The 21,288-nt window shown below is 31.4% G+C and overlaps 1 protein-coding gene across 6 annotated transcripts in view; it reads right to left on the bottom strand.

Moving 5' to 3' along the window:
* Positions 1-1,535: 1,535 nt before the first annotated feature.
* The window catches only part of LOC106068744 (probable E3 ubiquitin-protein ligase HERC4), an 82,804-nt gene continuing 63,051 nt past the window's right edge, over positions 1,536-21,288 (bottom strand). For 5 of the 6 annotated variants that reach the window (XM_056020440.1, XM_056020441.1, XM_056020443.1 and 2 more), the window contains 27 exons: positions 21,065-21,230; positions 20,717-20,793; positions 19,006-19,198; positions 17,506-17,537; positions 17,195-17,286; positions 16,742-16,872; positions 16,249-16,453; positions 14,145-14,269; positions 13,786-13,842; positions 11,921-12,032; positions 11,584-11,779; positions 11,330-11,379; positions 10,711-10,779; positions 10,228-10,287; positions 8,442-8,585; positions 7,782-7,871; positions 7,400-7,564; positions 7,184-7,231; positions 6,193-6,288; positions 5,743-5,861; positions 4,956-5,003; positions 4,263-4,329; positions 3,965-4,011; positions 3,156-3,339; positions 2,262-2,364; positions 2,093-2,145; positions 1,536-1,824 (listed from right to left, as the gene is read on the bottom strand). In XM_056020440.1, coding sequence (XP_055876415.1) covers positions 1,669-1,824; positions 2,093-2,145; positions 2,262-2,364; positions 3,156-3,339; positions 3,965-4,011; positions 4,263-4,329; positions 4,956-5,003; positions 5,743-5,861; positions 6,193-6,288; positions 7,184-7,231; positions 7,400-7,564; positions 7,782-7,871; positions 8,442-8,585; positions 10,228-10,287; positions 10,711-10,779; positions 11,330-11,379; positions 11,584-11,779; positions 11,921-12,032; positions 13,786-13,842; positions 14,145-14,269; positions 16,249-16,453; positions 16,742-16,872; positions 17,195-17,286; positions 17,506-17,537; positions 19,006-19,198; positions 20,717-20,793; positions 21,065-21,230 — 2,885 coding nt within the window. In that variant the 3' untranslated portion in view covers positions 1,536-1,668. Of the gene's footprint in view, positions 1,825-2,092; positions 2,146-2,261; positions 2,365-3,155; positions 3,340-3,964; positions 4,012-4,262; positions 4,330-4,955; positions 5,004-5,742; positions 5,862-6,192; positions 6,289-7,183; positions 7,232-7,399; positions 7,565-7,781; positions 7,872-8,441; positions 8,586-10,227; positions 10,288-10,710; positions 10,780-11,329; positions 11,380-11,583; positions 11,780-11,920; positions 12,033-13,785; positions 13,843-14,144; positions 14,270-16,248; positions 16,454-16,741; positions 16,873-17,194; positions 17,287-17,505; positions 17,538-19,005; positions 19,199-20,716; positions 20,794-21,064; positions 21,231-21,288 lie in introns of those variants that run through there. The other variant, XM_056020442.1, reaches the window with a different exon arrangement.

The following is a 21,288-nucleotide window of genomic DNA, read 5'->3' as shown; positions in this document are numbered from 1 at the left end:
AATTAGGTCGAGAACAAGAACAAATCTTTTGTAAGATAGAATACATTTCATAGAACTATGTCAGAGAAAGCTTCAGTTACAAAATTACAAAAAGCAGGTACAGAGAGCCTCCTTTGATAACGTTTGAAGATGTCTGCTATTTGAAAATTATTATTGTGATAAAATACTTCAGCTTGTTATATACTTAAGATTAAAGTGCCACAAAACATGCAAAACTTAGACTCTTAGAAACAGAAGGAATGAAATGTATAACAAAGCAATTGCTTTTATCATTATATTTTTTATTTGGCCATTACATGATTATTAAGAACTATATAATATTTAGCTTTAGTTTTTTTTAAACAATTATATTATTTCGTAAAATGTAAAGTTACCACCTTGCCATTTAAAGGGCAGATGTAAAGGTTTATTGATTCTAAAACCAATGGTTAACAAGGGTGTAATGTGGCCAGCACAATGACAACCTCCTTTGTTTTACCCTAACTAATGTCAGGTACTTATAAGATTTGGGTGGACCCAGGGCATCCTAAAAATCCAAAAAGTTCAATACCAGTATTCAATGAAATACATAAAATCATAAAACAAAATAAAATCCCACAATTCAGGAGCCAAGCACTTTACCACTCAGACTTTACATCTCCAAACAATTATATTAAATTATCACAAATATTTATTTTTTGCTAATTGACAAATCATGATAAATCTGAACATTAAAGTCAACTCTTTAAATGACAGGTTGTAACAAATCAGAAAACTGAAGTCAACTCTACATAAAGGATGAAAGAACTCATTTTCTGTTTATATTTTCACAACATTTAGATTACTGATAAAACTATTTTAAAACATTTTGTATTCTTTTCAAAAGTTTAGTTAAAATATTGGACTACATTCTGAAATATATATATATATATATTACAAAAAACATTTCCAAAAATTAAATAAATATAAATATTTTATGTATATGTACATATATAAACTGGCAATATTCTTTTCCAATCTTCAGATGAGTTCTTATTTAAAACAGGTACTTCTACAATTAGGCAGATAACATTTTTGAAAAAACAAATTTTAACTAAAAAGAACACTTCATAAATAATAAACTCTATTGAACTTGTAAATGACTACATTTGTTTCAGTCTTTGCAAGTTGGATTATTCAAAAGCATATTCACTGTAAATTTAAACAAAAATATATCCAGCATAAACATTCTGTTACATAAGACAATCAGAACCATAGTTTCAACGAAATAGACAAAACTAATTCTACTGATTCATCAGGCTTATGGTACAATAACAGGATGTACAATAGAAAAATAAAGATTATTATGATATAAATTTAATGACTTAAAAACATTCTCATAATGTGAACTCTTGAAGTATTTTTCAAATTGTGATTTCTATGACGACATACTTAAGGTAATGAAAACTACATTCTTGCCTGTGAGATTGCACTAGCGACCAATACAGTGTTATTTTTTTTTAGAATTAAAAAAACAAATGAATGTTCTCTACTACCCCTAAAATATTGATTATTGAGTTTCACCAAAAAAAAAAAAGAAATGTATGAAAAAAATCCAGACCAACATTATTTAAGCCAATTCTGTTTTCTTCAAAGCCAAAGTCTCTACAACCTTACTTTCAAATGAAACTAAAGCAATATTTCAGTTGTTTACATCATGCCAAAGCCTTCAGTTTGTTGTATGGCCATTAGAAGCTTTGTTTGCAGAGTTTCCTTGTCAGTGTAGCATGGCAAATGTAAAATGTTGAAGCATGTATGGGCAGATGGTAAGAATGAAACACCTCTGAAGTCAAGTTGAATAATTATCTAGAATTTGATTAATAATACAATTAAAAACCATTTAAAAAGAATATTTTATCAAACAAAAATAATTCTTGCATATGGTGGGGATGTTCATGAATGGAGGCCTACCAATAATTAAAATCAAAATTTCTTAAAGCTCTTCTTCTTGTAGCTCAAGGTAACTTTTAGTTGGAAACTTTTACTTGGAGCTTTCAATAAGTGTCAATAACATTGCTTATTTTGTTTATTTATTTTAACAACAAAAATCTCCTATAGACAATGATGTTATTACCTTAACATATTTCATGCCAAAGATTGGAATCCTATCACAACCTGTTAAAAACACTGAAAGATAAAAAATATAGTTTTTAACATAAGTTAAAAAAAGAACCAACTGGTATGTAGTATTATATGATCTAATAAGTTTTCACAAGTCATTACAAAAAGATCTGGAAACTCACATAAAAATTTCTTTTTGTCTTTCAAACTCATTGCATGGAAAACTTGCCAAAACATTTTGATAACTGCATGATCTTTGTTGTAGCCACATTCATATTGAGTATTCTAGTGGAAAAAAAAAAGAATAACTTTTTCACAATTTATGTAATAGATCAAATTATTGAGTGAAAAAAAAAGAGGAAAATATTTAAGTTATAACTTTAAAAGTTATATTAGATCAATGCTATTGTAAAACTCAATACACCAAGACTAATTCTCAAACTAGCTCTAAAACTTAGATTTCTAAACTCAATCCTTAGACTTAGAACAAAATGTTACACTACACTTAAAAGGACAATGGGGTTTCTAAGAATTCCATCTATTTTCATTAAATAAAAAAAATAATACCCCAAATACATCTAATACATGTGTAAACTTTTTTTTCAAAATGAGCTTAACATACAAGAATTAAAATCAGAGTGATGTTTGCTTTGCCAGAGTAAATCAAATAGATTTTGCAAGTAGTGAAGTGTATCAAGGGAGTCTATTGAGACTACATTTTATTAAACTGATAAAAATGCTATAATTTTTTTAAACTAAATTTTATCACTAAGTGTATTTGACTGTTAGGCCCATAATATTTCACTAATTGATTTTTTAAATCAGTTTCAATAGCTAGAGCCTCTAAAAATATTATACAGTTTTATCATGTATCCAATTGTATGATTTATAAATGAGCAATGATAATAATGACAAAATGTTATCAAAATGTAATGACAAGATGTTATCAAAATGTTTAAATATATACATATCTTAATATATAGCCCCACTGTAATACTTAAATAGCAAACACATATCCAAATTTCAAGAGAAATAGCATACAAATACAAAATAATGAAAGAAATAAAAAAATTTACCCTTTCTAATTCATCAAAGTCATAATCTTCATTCCCAACTACCATGGCCTGGAGTTCTTGAGGGTGAAATAAATCCAAGATATTGCCACCACACACACTATGAAATCCTTCACTAAAAGCTTTGAACTGGACTTCTACTGACTTGTTGAATAATTTATCAACATGCAGTTTGGTGTATTCTTCTCTAAAGCAAAAGATAAAATATAAGTTGCTAACACAAATTTTCTAAATGAGTATGTGAACTGAAATAGCATTACCTCTGCATGACCAAAAGTGAAACTTGCATTTAAGAGATTCATCTTTAGTTTTTTAAACTGGTTCATACACAAAAAAAGTTCAATTAATTCTTCCATACAATGTCAGGGTGGAGGACACGCACTAACCATGAGATATATCAATTATATGAAGACCCACCAATAGTGACCGAAATAAAAAAGAACAAACTACGTTGGGCAGGTCACCTTGAAAGAATGTCAGATAACAGAGGAGCGAAAATCATATACAGGCAAAAACCAAAAGGCAGGCGACCCAAAGGCAGACCCCCGAATGCAATGGATTGATGATCTAGAAGCAGATCTGCAACAGCTTGGGGTTAGGGCGTGGAGACTAAAGGCCCAGGAAAGATTTGAATGGAAGGATGTGTTGAAGCAGGCCAGAGCCCTCCATGGGCTGTAGCGCCACTGGGATGGATGGATGGATGGATGGATGGATACAATGTCATGAAGCTACAATTTTTAAGTGAGGTTTAAAAAAATGTTGATAATGGTTTATCTTGTCTAGGAAAATATTTAATTTGAATATAAACTTACTTGTTGGTGTGATTTACTGGCATGTTTTGAAGTTCTGGACATACATCCTGTAAAGTAAGTTTTAGAACAATTCTTTTTTTGTAAACATCTTTTTAATTACTGCTAAAAAAAAAAGTAAATTGTTGTTTCTTTTACACTGCTCAGACATAAAGAAAATAATCATACATGCACAATTATAGGCTTTTAAAATATAAAACTAATTTTATTTTTAAAAGCTTTATATATTTGACAAATGACAAAACTGGTGAAGGAATTATGAAGCTAAAATATAGGCAATACAAAAACATTCAGCATTTACCTCAAAAAAGAAAAGAAATCTATTCTCAATATCAGCATCAAAATAATCCAGTAGGTCTTGCAATCCACTTCAACGAGAAACAAAATTAAAGACACATTTAAAAATGTATTTTTATACCAAATTAGTTACAAGGTCACAAATCAAAACTTGACAATTCTAATTTAACTTGCTTTCATCAAAAGGAAAGAGTGATAAAAATATAATGTTCAAAACATATATTTTTAATAACAATTTCTAAATTTAATGTCTAAAAATAGTTACATTCAAACATTGATTTTTTATTAGTACTCTTGTAATCAAATGTTATGACTTCCATTTCTCAGACATTAATAAAGTAACATTGTATCATTTTTGTTCTAAATGAAAAGTTTATGTTTGGGTCAATTGAAAGATACTTAATTTTGCTAAAAGGTTGGTGTAGGTAGGTGTTAGTATATATCAACAACACATTCTCACAACTTTATTCTCTATTCGCAAGTAGAACAAATTGATTTTTACATGTCAACATTTCTGTTTTTTTTTTAACAGAAACACAGACTTAATGTTTTGACAGAAAAGTTCTCTTTGAAATTGGTTTAAACAATTTTCCAAAATAAATTGTTTTTCTCTTTTAAAATGAAATTACAATTTTTTCTTTTGACTATACTTCAAGGAAAATTAATAAATGTTTAAAAAAAAAAAAAATTACAGTACCTTCCAAAACCTGGATCAAACTCTTTCAAATCATCTAATGTGACAGGTCTGAAATTAAAATCTAATTACAATAAGGATAGTCTAAATTCCATCATCAATCAAAGTCCCCTGATATAAAAGGTATCTTAGAAATAAAAGTACTTTCTACATGTTTCAAAAATAGTCCCAATTGAAGATATTTATTTTTTTATATACTTGGTACAAGGAAAAGAAACTTTAAGGTTTTAAACCATCTTGGTTCGAATCCTGGTGAAGACTTTTTAATCTCGGATCATTGGGGCGCCTCTGAGTCCACCCAACTCTAATGAGTACCTGACATTAGTTGGGTAAAGTAAAGGCGGTGGGGTCTTGTGATGGCCACATCACATGCTTGTTAACCATGGGCCACAGAAACAGGGGCAACTTTACTTTACCAGCTTTTACTATATGCACTCTTGACAAACAGAAATATATGTCAAAGTGTTTTTGTCAAGATCCTCAGAAAGGCAATAGCAGAACCAAATAATATTAGAGCAATGTCCAGGCTGGTTTTGTAAATAGCAAAAGATGCTCCAATTATTTATCTCTGAAAAATGTTAGCATCCCAAAAAATTAACCAGACAAAGCTTTTTTTAACAATAAAAGGCATTTGTTAACATGAAATTGAACAAGCACTGGAATGTGTTGGAAACACATAATGGAATGATAACTCTAGTATAGATCCTGATTGTCCATTGTCATCTAGATAAAATGAATATTGATTTTTTAAACAGAAAGTCTAATGACATAAGAAAAAAGGGGAACTCACTTTTTCAGTAGCTTTTTAAACAATGCTAATGGAAATTGCAGATTAATGATTGTTAAATTATATATTGCAAGTCCACATAAAACACCAACCATGTGAAATTTCTCAGGCTTTTCAGAAGTCTGTGGATTTGATAATATCAATAAATATTGGATAACTAATTCCATGGACAATAAAATATGATGCAGAGAAACTTGTGCCCAACATTAACCCAGAAAAAGTATCATTTCTATCTTGCAAATGTAACTGTCCAGACTTATTTATCAAACTAACAGCTATTTCTGATTTCATCTACAGTGCATTTAACAAACCAGAAACTGGAGCAAGTATTCTTAAACTATACTGATAAATTTATTACTATAATGATTATTTCTTTTAAGTACAAAAATGATGGTGATTCAAAATAATGAGAATCGACATAACAAGTGAATGCCAAAAAGAAAAGATATTTACCAAGGGATTAAACCACTGAAGATTAGATTGTTCATTAATTTGAAACATGCCATAACTAGGATCCAAAACTTCACGTAGAAGCAACAAAAAGAATTCCTAAAACAATAATGAAACTAACAAAAAGAATTACTAAAAAAATAATGAAACTAACATTTTTCAATTCCTACCATCAGCTGAATTTTTTTTTCATAGTCAAAAAGTCAAAAGTAAAAAAAAATTATATTTTTTTAATTTTGACTTTTTATTATCCTATTGAGCTATTGTTGTGTGACTTTTCATTTTATTGAAATGATGTTAAAAAATGATGTACAGTACTTTCTTTGCGTAAAGTGGGTGGTCTCACTTGCCAGTATCAGTTAAACATGCTACAATTCAGAAATGTTAAAAGTTACACTTCTAAGTAGTGAAGTAAAATTATTTTTAATTATGAACAGATTGATTGTATTAATTTAAATGTACATTTAAACTTAATCTTTATTTTTTAACTTTCAAAAGTTAAAAACCAATTTAACACAATTTTTTTCTTTGTAGTTTTTCCCCCCATTGGCTAACAATTGTTTTTTTCTCCAATATTAAAATATTCATATTATGATACACTCAAATACTTCACATAACCTATATATATATTTGAAACATAAATAGATGACTGACACAGTTGCTCTCCCCACTAAGAAGACAATTAAATTGAAAAACTCATTTTCCAGTCTGTGTTTGACATCATTAAATAAATAATTATGAAGGGATTCTTATTGAATATTGCTATTTTACAAGATTAGCTCAAAGACCCATAGCAGACAAGACATCACCTGTTAAGAAGTGTGTAGAATACAGTTGGAGTTTAATAGCAAGGTAATCATCTGTTACCTTCCTATAATCTTCAGACTTAGAAGTTGTTTTTATTATTAATGATTCATATAGTTTAGGTGAATTTGAATTGAGATCTAGATTTAGCTCTAATTCAATCATATTCTTTTAAAAACAAAAGACTTACTTTCCTTACTCCTCCAATATCAAGAGCTTCCTCTCCTGTAAAACTAACCTATATAATAAAACAAAAAATTAATTTGGTAATAACAAATAAGTGAGCTTAATTACATCACTAATTTATTATTTAAGATTAATATTAAAAAGCATTTCAAATGTAAAAAAAATGTTTTTCTTTAGTGCAAGACAAGCAAATTAAAAAAAAAAAAGAATTTCTTATGACCTCAAGTGGTTTCTTGAAATCTTTCCTATCTTTTGATTTCAGTTCAGTTACAGTGTCTTCAATTAAATTATTTCTGTTTATAGTCAGCTGAAGACATCCAATATCAGGATCAAAGAATTGTGCAGGACAAAGATTAGTTGACTGATAAGCTGTCATAAAGGCCTCCTAAGGGAAAACAAACAAAATTGCATTTTCACACATTAATAACAACAAACAAATTAAAGGCTGTTCAAATTTTGTAATAATAATAACAATAATAATAATTATAGCTTTTATATTTATTATAATTATAGCGTTTATAATAATAAAAAGCTGGATAAAAATGACTATAGGCATATAAAAATTTTCTTTCAACTGTGTAATATATACTCCATAAATTTACCTGCATTTGATGTGCAGCATCTGTTTGAAGTAAAACACTTTTAGCAACTCCATCAAACAAAAATGGATAATTGCAGAAATACAAATGTTTCTATAACAATACAACATTTAATGTAGTTAATGCAAATATTCATTTAAAATATAATACATAAGTTTTGCTCATAATAAAAACATTCAGTAGGCCAAACGAGAACGAAGCATACTGCAAATGTGAAACCATACAAGTTATACCTAAATCACATTCACAACAGGTAGTAAAAATTATCTTATATTTTGAGACCATCATTAACAGACAAGGAATTTGTAGAAGAAATGTTAAGATCTTTGTCAATTTCTTTGTAATCTATTTGGATTTGGAGATACACAATTACTGAAGTACACATAATGGCTTAAAAATGGCCTAAATGACTTAAGAGGACCATAATTATTTATTGCCTATATGTCAAGCACGATGGAGGCAATAGTGAAATAATGTTCTCACAAGTTCTTTTAATTTTCGGATATTAAATGTGACAAGCTGACAGAGAACACACAAGATATAGAGACTTTACCTAATGGGGGAGACTAAAACACTCAATTAGATACATTATGATGCAAGTATTTTTTAAGGATGAAAATTTGTTAATGCTAAGCTTGCATATAAAAATGTAAATTTGCAAACCGGTATGGTCACATTCCACAACAGACTTCTATGAATAGTTCCATGTTTCCAGCTGTCATAGTCATCTCGTATATTCACTTTGTCTTTTAGCTCAGCAACATAAAAGTTATAATATGGAATGATCTGACCATGAGCTTCACTGACCTGTATAAAAAATCATTGAAGATAAAAAATGATGGTGGGTTTGGAAGGATCAAAAATATAATTTTCAAATTATTTAATTGAAATATATATTAAAGTAGGCAGCCTCCAACTGTGGTTTTGAACTAGTCCCCAATATTATTGTTGAAGAACACCACACTGGTGGCATCCTTGTAGAGGTTCTGGATAACTTTGATTATGTTTTTATTGATGTTGTACTTTTCCATTGTCGCCCAGAGTGCCCTGTGCCATACTCGCTCGAAAGCTTTCTTGAAATCAATAAAGACATAGAAAAGATTCTCTTGTTGTTGGAGATTTTTTTCACAGAGTATTCTGAGGTTTAGGATTTGTTCGGTTGTGCTGCGAACTTGTCTAAAACCCGCTTGTTCTTCTGATATGATGTTGTCTGCTATTGGTTTTAGCTGGTTTAATATAATTTTTAACAGTACTTTGCTGGGATGGCTTATGTGGTTGATGGTGCAATAGTTTTGATAGAGTTGTAAATTGTCTTTCTTTGGAAGGGTTATGATGAGTGATTGGGTCCAGGGTTTTGGCCCTTCTCCTGATTGCCAGATCTTGTTGCAAATCATATAGAGTGCGTTTATCATGGTTTCTCCTCCCGCCTGTAGAAATCACCAGGAATGTTGTCAACTCCGGCCGATTTTCCCTTTTTCAGGGCTGCTGCTACTTCCAAGCGAAGAATCAGATAGTGGTCAATGTTGGCATTTAGTATCCTGTTAAGTCCCTGTTCAATTTCTTCAATATCTTCCTTGAAAGGATAATGGAAGATGCTCTCGAGGGCTATGATGGTACTGTTAACATTGGAGGAAGAAGAAACACTAACTTGCGCTTCGCAGATGACATTGATGGCCTAGCAGGGACAGAAGAAGAACTAGCTGAACTGGTGATGCGCATCGACAAGACTTCCGCAGCATATGGCATGCAAATAAATGCAAAAAAAAAACAACAAATTATGACCAATATCCAACAGGGCATCAGTATTGGAGGTGAAGAGCTGACTAGTGTTAACAGCTTCAAATACCTCTGAGATATTGTCTCAGATGAGGGAACAAAACCCGAACTACTGGCCCGAATAACTTAGTCCACAACAGCCCTTTCAAAACTGAAAATAATTTGGAAAGACATGGGCTTAACCCTAGGCACCAAAAACAGACTGATGCGCTCCCTGGTCATGGCCACATTTGTATATGCTTGCGAGTCTTGGAGCTAGAGAGAAGGATCCTAGCAATGAAATTGAGATGCTACAGAAGGATCCTAGGCATCACTTTCAAAGACCGCATCAGAAACCAAGAGATTAGAGACAGGATTACTGCAGCGATCGGACCCCATGATGACCTGCTAACTATTGTAAAGAAATGCAAGCTTAAAATATATGACCATATTACAAGATCCATGGGGCTCGCAAAGACCTTCCTTCAGGAAACAGTACTAGGAAAAAGAAGAAAGTGATGGGAGGACAACATAAAAGAATGGTCGGACCTGCCATTGAAAGAGGTTCTAAACAAGGCAAAAGACAGGGAAGAATGGAGAAAGGTGGTCGACAAATCTTGCTTGGTGCCCCAACGGTCGAACAGACTAAGGGATAGGTAAAGGTAAAATATATTAAAACTAAATATTTTCTTACTTCATAGAGTTTCTTCAACATTTCTAATGAAGTCTTGAGTCCTTCCCATCTATTGTTAATCTAAGAATTCAAAACGGAATAAATGAAGAAAGATGCATTTTTTACTTGGACATAAGTTACTTGACACTATGGTATTACAACAATGCAATTACAAAAGCAATAGTCTATTTTTCATCCATCATTCTATAGAATACCTGCATTTCGCACCCTGCCAGTAACATCTATATAAAGAAAAAATACATTTTTATGTAAATCAAAATCCATCCACATGGGATTAATTTCTATTTCTGCAATCTGGCATGTGGATTCTTTTCTTTGATATCAGCCATAAAGGTTTTAATTATATAAACTTATTTTATAAACTATTTTGTATTTATGTTGATATCTTCCAAATGTTCTTTTTCTTTGATCCAACAGGCTTTCCTACATTTATTGTAAAAGCTTAACAGTACTTACTTCTTATCTATACCAATTCCTACTTACTTCTAATTGTTCTGTGTTATTTGAAACATTTGGCGATTGCAGAAAGTAATGAACACATTTTTTGTATATCTGAAAAAAAACAACTATATGTGTAATAAGAACTTATGACCATTTTGACCCACCAGTGGATAGGAATTGCAAAATGGGATGACACAAAAACTTAAATATAGCAGTCATGGTAAACGTTAAAATTAAAGGTTTTTGAGTGAAATCAATAATTCTTTCTTTTAATACATACATAAGATAATGTTGAATTATAATAGTTGCAGAAGCTATTGCCTTTTTTAATGTTATCAAGATCTTTGTCCTTCTTCAGACACAAAACAACCATGGCTCATCTTATGGCTCATCTTATGGCTCATCTTATAGAACTGAAATGGAAGCAGGTAATGACTCCTAATGCCTTTCCCATGTTTATGTATAGCTTGAAAGGAGCAGAGGTTTTGATTCAATGTAGGTTTTTTCTCCAGCCAAGATAAACAAGCAGCTTCTACTCATAGCTTACTGGTTCAAGTGCTCTTCACATGCCCAGTATTTTATTTCAAACCTGCATTATATTCATGTGGGAATAAGTATAAGGCTTATATTCTCAAATTTATTAATTTATAAGCCAACATACCAAAACTAATCTTTTGAAATGAGATGGTTGATTCAGTAGCCACCAGGACTCTGAAAATGAAATTTACACCAAAAAATAAACAAAACAAAAGATTAAAAAAAAAGGATAATAAAATATACAAATTAGATATGCTAAAAAATTAGTTAAGAATAAAACTTCACACTGCATGATTTACCACTGCATTAATCTATTTTATTTGATAATTGAACAATTAATCTTTCAGTTCAATCTATGATACAATAGTGCCAGCTTACCAAACACACTGAAGACAACTTTAAGGGAAAGAACTTTTAGAAGAGACTTGGCAAAGGGACATATTATTGAGCTGTACAACTCAGGCTGATCAAACAAATGACACTCTGGTAATATAAGGTAGATACGTAGGACTTCCATGTCTGCTGGTGACTCTAACAGTGATGGATACAAAGTTTGTTCTATGGCTTTAGATATCTGAAAAATATAAAATCCTACAGTAACAGAAACCTGAGAATAGTAAAAATAGGTCGCTGAGCTTTAAAGGTTGAGAACTGCAGTTTTACAGTATCTAAAATAGAAAATAAATAAATATTTCTTTCAATGGATAAATCTTACTTTTTGTATAATTTCAACATCCAAAAGCTTAAACACTTTATGAAAAAATGTTCTGACAGCATTCATGTCAATGCCATGTTTGGTCCTGGTAGTATTATAGTGCTCTTCATTACTAGAAAAACAGAAAAAAAAAATATAAAAAAAAAAAGGTCCATTAGTGAGTTTTGTCTTCACTCTGCCTTCCAACTTTTAAAAAAACTAATAGTACTGACTTATTACATCAATGTCACAAAACTTTCAAAATGCTTTCATTAACATTTTAATGATTTAAAATTGAAGTCTAATTTTGCATTGCATGCTTTTAGTTAGATCAATTAATAAGAAACTGAAACTTGATTACCAGCTTTGAATAAGGTAATCCAGAATAAGTAACTATGTTTTAAAAATAATAATAATAACAATAATTTTATTTATAAAGCGTTGTTAACAAACAAAATGTAGGCTCAAGGCGCTGTAATAACATTACAAACACAAACATGACAATAGAAATCAAAAACTAATCTAAAAAAGTTTTAAACAAGTAGGTTTTAATTTTCTTCTTAAAAGTGGTATAGCATGTTGTCTGTCTGAGATCAATGGGGAGTGAGTTCCAAACCTTTGGTCTGTGCACTGAAAAAGCCTGCAGACCATAGCTTTTAAGGGAGAAACGTGGCACTACTAAAAGCGTTGAGTCCATTGAGTGCAGGGCTCTCTGGGGGACATATGGAGTAATCAGTTCTCTAAGGTACAAGTGCATCTCATTTTTATATATACACACTGATGACAAAGTGTGGCCACCTTGTAATCGATTCTCGCTTTCACTGGAAGCCAATGGAGTGTGCGCAAGAGCGTAGTAGCAGAATCTTGTCTTGTTTTTCTAAGTACTATTCATGCGGCGTTGTTCTGTATACGTTGCAGTTTGGCTATTTTGTCATCAGGTATACCTGCTAGCACGGCGTTACAGTAGTCAAGGTGTGAATGCCACAGCTAGCGTTTTTTTGACTCCATTGTTGAATATGGTCGGATCTGGCCTAATCTACGCAGCTGCAGATAAAGACCCTTGCAGAGCTGACATGTGTGGGTCGAAAGATAGTGTTGAGTCGAAGAAAACTCCAAGATTCCGCACTACATGGACAAAAGGAAGCTGGCAGTTCATGATAAAAAGAGAATCTGTGTTTTCAACTTTTGAGACGTTGTTCCGAGTGCCAATCTTAATTTTTTTTGCCTTATCTTCGTTCATCTTGAGCTTATTTTCAACCATCCAATTGCTCACCCTTGCAACGGTACTACTGATTTTCTCTGTCAGATGCGACACCTCTGATGGTACTGAGGAATCGTATAACTGTGAGTCATCGGCAAAGAAATGGTATAGGATGCCGCTGAGTGGATATGTATACATAGTGAACAGTACTGGACCTAGAACTGATCCCTGGGGTACTCTGTATTTCAAGAGTAAGCTTGTTGATTCTGTTCCGTTAACGACACTTTTGGTGCGTTCAGTCAGGTAGGATCCAAGCCATTTTAGGACTATTCCTGCTAAACCAAAAAGTGGCAGAGAATCTGGCCATCATAATTTCGTGGTCTAGCATATCAAAGGCTGGGGACAAGTCCAGCATTGAAAGAATTGAGATGTGGCCTATGTTGGAATTGTGAAGTAAGTCGTTTAGTACTCTGACCACTGCTGTCTCTGTGCTTCGGCACTTCCTATATGCAGATTTAAATTCTTCCAAGAGACAGTACTGTTCAAGATGAGAAAAGAATTTGCGCTAACACGATGCGCTCCAGAAGCTTTGACAGGAAGGGAAGATTTGATACCGGGCGATAGTTTTTTTTAGACTATTTTGATTTTTTTTCTTAAAGCATGATCTTATGTTTTTGTTACTCACCTTAAAAGAAAGGAGCCATTGAGACAGGAAGCATTTGAAAAAATGGTGAACAGCTCACTGTAAAAAAAATACATCAAAAAATCAATAATTTAGCTGTTAATCAACTAAAAATGCAGAAATCAACCAGAAAAAATCTTGACTAAAAATCTTATTAGTTAAATTGTGTCTTTTGTTATACACTTTGTCTTTTAAAAATAGCACACACTATTTTACAATCAAGAAGATATTTTGGTGGTAAAGAGAGTGATTCCATTAATGCAGAGTTCAGTTCATTAGAAGATATACATGTATTCAACAAAGCGACTTTTATAATTGAGAAAATGAACCAAAATACATTTTCAATTACTTGCCATACTTACTTGATTGTGTTACCTAAAGTGGTTTCATTGTTTTTTAAATGACAAAGCTTCTCAATTCTATCCTGTGATAAAGTTAATATTTGCCTTGTTGGTTCTTCTAATCTAAAATCATCTGGTTGACATGACTGTAAAATGTATTTGTTTAATTTTTTTATCATACATAAAAATTGCTAAACTAAACTATTCACAATAATAAATTCTATAACAATGCTTTATCAATATAATTACTTATCTATTTTTGTTTAATAAAAAAAAATTCACTGCTCATTTAAAAAAAATTCTAAAAGACTTAATTTCTTAATCACCTATCATATTTTTCAGAGTTGTTTTCTTAAAGAGATATAATCAGACTTTCCACCAATTTTAAATTAAGTGTACTTATAATTATTGCTAAAATTAGACCAAAGATTGTCTTTAAATGATTTTAAAAGAAAAGGTATCACAAAGATTAAACATAATAAAACACCTAGCAGAAACATCCTGAGGAGCCAAAAAGAAAAACTTAAAACAGTTAGACACTGGATATTTCAAATCTGTCATGGATAACTATCTTTCCATACAAAAAGCCACCAGCAAACTTATCAATCATCATTAGACATAATCCAAAGCCTTGTGTCTAATCAGTGGAGGTATGGAACTACTCCTACAGCAGCCTGTGAAATAGACTCCTATATTAAACGTCTCAAGTTAAGGCGCAACAAAGCAGCACTTATAGAGGCTATTGAGAGATACAGAAAGTAAGAAAATGACCATCCTAATAAACTATTGATACAGAGAAACAGAAAAGACAAACAAATGAAGCAAAGAACTCTGATCCAACTTATTGATGAGCTAGCCCTAAAACATCATCTACCTAACAACAGAAGAAAAAATAATTACAAGATTTTCAAACATAGTTAAGGGACATAACTACAAACAACCAATCATTAAAACGCATTTATTATTATGCCGTAACAAAGGAATTTCAAATTTGCTGGAGCTCAAAGTTGGTATGCTAGAAACAATTGAAAGCTATTCACTAACAGCTATTCATATATCAGCTGGTCTTGGTGCCCTCCTGTCTTCCCCAAAAATTAATGCTCAAACTTCCAGGCTGAAATTGAAGCAAACACCATAGCATTGCAGACAGTTGAAAACAAACTCTATGATGGAATACAATCACCATCAGATATTATTATCTTTACAGACTCCCAATTCACTCTGCAAGCATTTACCAGCAGCAACTCATCCGCCCAAGAGAGTTGACAACACTAATCATGATAATCCACCAAATGATGTCAAAATTAAATATCATAATCACATTACAGTGGATCCCTGGGCACAAATTGAAAAGTCTGATAAACTATCAAAGGGGGGTAATCTATGGAGCAACCAGATAGACCAGTTAACTACTTCAGTCTAAGGTCAATGTTAGTCAACAGTCACAATGAGGATTTGCTCAAGCAATGGGCATCAGGAAACACAGGGAGAGCTATGTACAAAGAAATGACCAAGCCAAACAAACTGGACAGTATTAATTCCGCCCCCCTCCAAAAAGCAATTTACTATCTTCCGAGAACAAGACACACACCTTAAAATTACTTTAACAAAAAAAAATCCCACAAACATACCAATATGTAGACATTGTGCACACCCTTATGAAATAGTGAACCATATCCTCTTTAATACCTAATCTTAATTCACCTTAGACTTACTACCACTACAGCCCAACATTACCAACACTGTATGGCAGTGCTGAGCAAATGAAGAAAACACATTTTTCCTAGGCACAGTCTGCAAAAGAGCTAACAGCTCAGCAGCAAAAAGCTGACAAGAAGAAGAAGAACTGGTACTTAAGAAATGTCTTCCTCTGGATAATTAAAACATGGTAATCATACTATATAACTTAATTTATGACCAACAAGGCATTGAGAACAATGTGTTTGCTTAATAGAGGATTGTGTAGCTTTCACATGACAAAATTACCCTGATATTATGTGTCTAGGAAAAAAACTGATAAAATCTTTAAGATAACTGTTTACAAAATAATAGCTTAAGAAGATCCAGATTGTTTTTACAGACATTTTATTTTAAAAATAGATTATGAGAACAAAATGCAGCTTACATCTTCATATATCACAAAGCTGTGATCACCACCAGCATAGATACTTTTCTTTTTCATGTGCTGTGCAGTAGCTGAGACAAAAGTATCTGGTATAAATACTGGAGAGTTTATATTCTCTATAGATGAAAGCCCAAGTTGTCCAGTTAAACCCAATCCAAAAGTATATAGACATCCAGATTTGGCATCAAAAGCTAAGGTGTGAGAGCTATAAAAAAAGATCATTTTGAAAACTCAACAAGTATACTTTATCATTTCTGCAGAAAAAAAATGAAATCTTAAAGAGTTAGATACATTTGGCAATGATTCAATTAAACTAATTTTAATGTCTGCACAAAATTGTAGGATAGGAATCCTAAAATTTACTAAGGCTTTAAAAAAAAAATGTAATTAGTTCAACAATTCTTCTTTTTAGAAAATCATGTGTAATATTAAAAGAAAATATGATATTATCATTTAATATTATGACAAGGTTAGTACATCTAACACATGTTACCTTCCACAAGCAATCTGTGAGACCTCACTTCCTGACAACTCTATCACCTGCCTAGGTAAGATCTCATTGTTGTAACTACCATGGCCAAGTTGACCATAAATACCTGCGCCAAAGGTAAATACTCTACCATCCTGATGAAACAAATACTAAACAATATAAAACTTATTCACCTGTTTTGTAATTAGGTCAATTTTATGATAGTGAATTTTTTGTTTGTTTTTTTGTTTTCCTAATGTATAAATATATTGATAAAATAATTGTATTAATAAGATGTACAAAAATGGAAATTTTTATGTAGAACATTTTATAAATCTCATTTTAAAATTATTATTATAATAAGGTTAAAGCTAACAAAAATGTTACTCAACAACAAAAAACATCAAAAAATAACTTGTATCTTTTACTCTTATTCATTCACATTCCACAAAATATTTAAGAATTAAAATACTCTACCACAGTAAGACAAGCTGTATGGCTTTCACCACAACAAATATATTTAACTCTTTGACTGCGCAGAGGTTTACATTGGTTAGGTGAATAGCGATCTTTAAAAAATAAATTGCAAGGAATCAATAGAAAATCATTTTATTTTAATAAATAAATTAAAAATGAATTCCATTACACTTAAATTTTTCATCATTTTTTAAATTGTAGGCCTAAATGATAATGAAAGTTACAATAATTATAACAAAAACTTTCTAGTTTCACTCAGACTAAAACAAGAGCTGAATTATACAATCAGCAGGTTATAAAATTAATCCTACCTGTTGTGTCATTTAGTCCAAGTTGACCAAAACTAAAAAAAAAACAACAGAAAAAAGGCATCAAGAGTTAACTTTAAACAAACTTTCATTTTGCAACAACATACGATTTAAAGGAAAGAAAATTTGCTTATAGTCTTCACCTCAGTCAGTTCTCTATAAAATTTTGATACAACCAAACCTACTGTAGGTATGAATCTTGAAAAACATTGTCAGCATTTTTTTATGGCAGGAAATAATCTTTAAATGAAAATAATGCTAAGATTATTTATGACATTGGCTTACAAAGTGATATGTTATGTAAAATTTAAAAAATTTTTAAGCAAATTAAATTGTCTTTAAAATTGTGAAAACATATATAAAATAAAGTTGTTACATAGAGGCAAACAAAGAAGACAAAAAGAAAACTTAAACATAACCTCTGTGGACATTGCTTTTGTCATCACATTAAATATGCAAGTCACAACTGGGTTTGTCATACAAAATACTTTGCACTTATCTTTAATTTTCAGGAATCAAAGACGTTGCCATTAATATCAAGGCAGTTAATGGTTTAGAACAGGGGTGCCCAACCTAATTCGACCCCTGGGCCATTATAATTTCTAACACTCATCTCAGGGTCACGTGACCGAAAAGTTATAAAATGAAATGATATTGTTCTGACACTATTTTGTTAGAAACCTATGGATTTGATACTTAATTAATAGATTATTTAACAATTATATTTTTTTTTATGTGTCTGACAATAGCTTCATTTCTCTACTTAAATGTGAGCAACACTGAGTCATTTTGTGGTCTTTTTATCATAAATATTTCCATGGATCCTCCAATATCTCGGAGTAGTTTAACAATCTTTTATTCGCGACTCAAACCAAGAATGCCACCATATTTATTTTATAAAGCCGTTTTTATGTTGTTGTTTTCTTGGACAGCCACACTTTCTTTATAAAATAAATATGCTGTCTGCATGTTCAACAAAAAAGTAAAGATATGTTCACTTTTCCTAGTAGATTCTACGTTAAGAGTTCTGTTTCATAAACACACAAATGTTAAAGATCATAATACCAATCCATCAGAGAAAAAGAGAGGGTATAAACATAGGTAAAGATTCATTTTGTCAACCTTTTTTTTTTTGTTTTGGAAGGGGGATTTCTATACTTGGTGCAGACGTTTCAACAGGCTGGATGGAACCAAATCGCGGGCCGGATCTGGCCTGCTGGCCATAGTTTGGGCATCACTGGTTTAGAAAAATGGTGATGAAAATATTCCCAGGTTAGGATTTCTTAATAAATACCTAAATAAATACTTAATTTTAAGCTACTATTAAGAAACCTGTTATACCAATTAGCTATTCAAAGCATAGATTTAAAATACATTTAATTTTAGTCATTCCATCACGTTGAATCATTTCGTGTGTACCAGAGAGGACTCCTATCTATTGCCATTATCATAAATCTAAATAATATATGAATATTTTACATTTCAAGATTAATGCCCCCCTACCTGTTCCTGCCCCATCCATAGACTGCACCAGACTTTGAAAGGATCAGAGAATGATTGCCGCCTGCAGCAACTTGGGCAATAGGTAATCCTTTCAAACAGGTGATAAAATTAGGTATATTGATCCAGGGACTTTTGTTTGGCCCCAGACCAAGTTGTCCATAGGCATTAGAGCCCCATGTACCAACACAGCCCTCTGAAATGGCATAATATGATAGTTAAATGAATTGCACAATATCAAAACAGTTTCATTTCAGACATTTAGGTCTAATTGGCAGGTAGAGTTCACCCATTTTCTTTGACCAGATGTTTATGAAAAAGTGTTGCTACCAAAATGACCAATAAATAACATGCAAACTATTCAAACATTTTTTTTCCTTCTTTCTTCTGAAAAAAAAAGGGTTCAATTACTCAGTTACTGACAATTAAAAAAAAAGCCATTCCATGCTTTGTATGCTTACACAACCATAACAAGCCAGTGGCCACCTACGCTGTTCACCAAGCTTTCATCATGCTGCTATCAACTGATTTCTAGCTTTTCTTTATGTGTATGTGTGGATGGGGTATAGTATATGTTAATCATGTGAAGGTATCTAGTGGCCTAATACGAGGGACAAAGACCGATTGACAAAAACCTATCACACAACTATACACAGACTAGAAAAGTTACTTAGTTGTTGAGGTTTGGATGATTCTTTTGTGTCCACTGCATGAAGAATATCACATACCAAAATGTACTATGTTGAAGTCTGGACATTGCAGTCACTATCACTTGATATAAAGCTTTTTTTTTCTAAGTTCTAAATGTAAGGGTATCATCGAGTTCTTCAAGTCCAAATTATCCAAAGATAAAATGAAAAAGCAGAAACATAAAATATGAAATACTCTTATGTTAGCAGCACTATCATTTGATATAAAGCTTTTTTTTTTCTAAGTTCTAAATGTAAGGGTATCATCGAGTTCTTCAAGTCCAAATTATCCAAAGATAAAATGAAAAAGCAGAAACATAAAATATGAAATACTCTTATGTTAGCAGACTTCACAAACTAGATATACTTATTCATTAAGTAATTTCCCTTGCTGAAATATTCTTCAAATTTGTGCCTGTTCTCTTCCAATTCAAATGTAGAGAGTCCCAATGGCTTTTAGTAATATTTTTATTTCAAGATGTGTAGACACAATAACATGTAATGAGGTATTGAGAATTTTATAGATATTAAACTTAACCAGAATCAAAACAAGGTAATACCATAAACAGTCCAATACTCTGCCCAGGCTTCACTATGATCATTAAATGGAACTGACATTAGTGACATAATAACTTTTTTGCTAATTACCTGATCTACCATTATGTACAATTAATTGACCATATCTGTTCCATCTTTACAAGTTAGATCAACTCGATCTACGCTATAAAATTCTAAAGATATAAAGCCATAAAGTAATTTTTCCTTATAATATGTATTCACATTTATTATCTGTATCTAAAAAATAGTACCAAAAGTTGTACGTTTCTGTTAGTTTTATCTCTAACATTTGTACATTCCTTTATTGGTTCTACTCTTCTGTTTACAATAAGAGATATATAATGTAAAAATATTACTCTAGGACAACTCTATAAAATTATATATAAGCATTAATTTAAAAAATGACTTTAGTCCTAGAATAAAAATTGCTAGTAGAATTTATAAAAACAAATAATCATATAGCTTACCATTTGTTAAGACAATAGTATGATTATAACCACAAGCTACCTGCACAACACAGGACATGGCAAGAGACTTAACCAATCTACAACAGTTGGGGGAAGAAAATAAATAGTTTCATTGTTAAACATTAATTTAATAGGTGAGATGTGAATATTTATAAACAAACATCTATTCATCAATCACACTAACTTCAAATAGAATAAAAAAAAAAAAACTTAACAGATTTTTTTTTTTGATCATTTTTTTCTAGCCTCTGACTCACAAGATCAAACTACAACAAATACTTGTTTTACATGTTTCAGATGTATCTTCAGATTTAAAGATTACAGCCTAACCCCAGGTTTTATACTTACTTAGGTGTTCCTCTAGAACTTTCTTCCACATCTCCCCTTCCCAACTGACCCTCAGTATTTTTGCCCCATGTAAGAACTTCATGAGCTTGAGTGAGTACAACACTGTGTGAGGCTCCAGCAGCCACTTGAATCACATGATGGGGCTGTAGACCTTCTCCAACTTCACCTGTATAATCATAAGAATTTTATAAGATACCGGTACTTTTAAAAAAATTAAAGTACTA

Source organism: Biomphalaria glabrata, chromosome 2, assembly GCF_947242115.1.
Source record: "Biomphalaria glabrata chromosome 2, xgBioGlab47.1, whole genome shotgun sequence".
Classification (NCBI taxonomy): domain Eukaryota; kingdom Metazoa; phylum Mollusca; class Gastropoda; family Planorbidae; genus Biomphalaria; species Biomphalaria glabrata.
The sequence above is the reverse complement of the archived record's forward strand: the minus strand, read 5'-3'. Positions and strand labels throughout refer to the sequence as shown.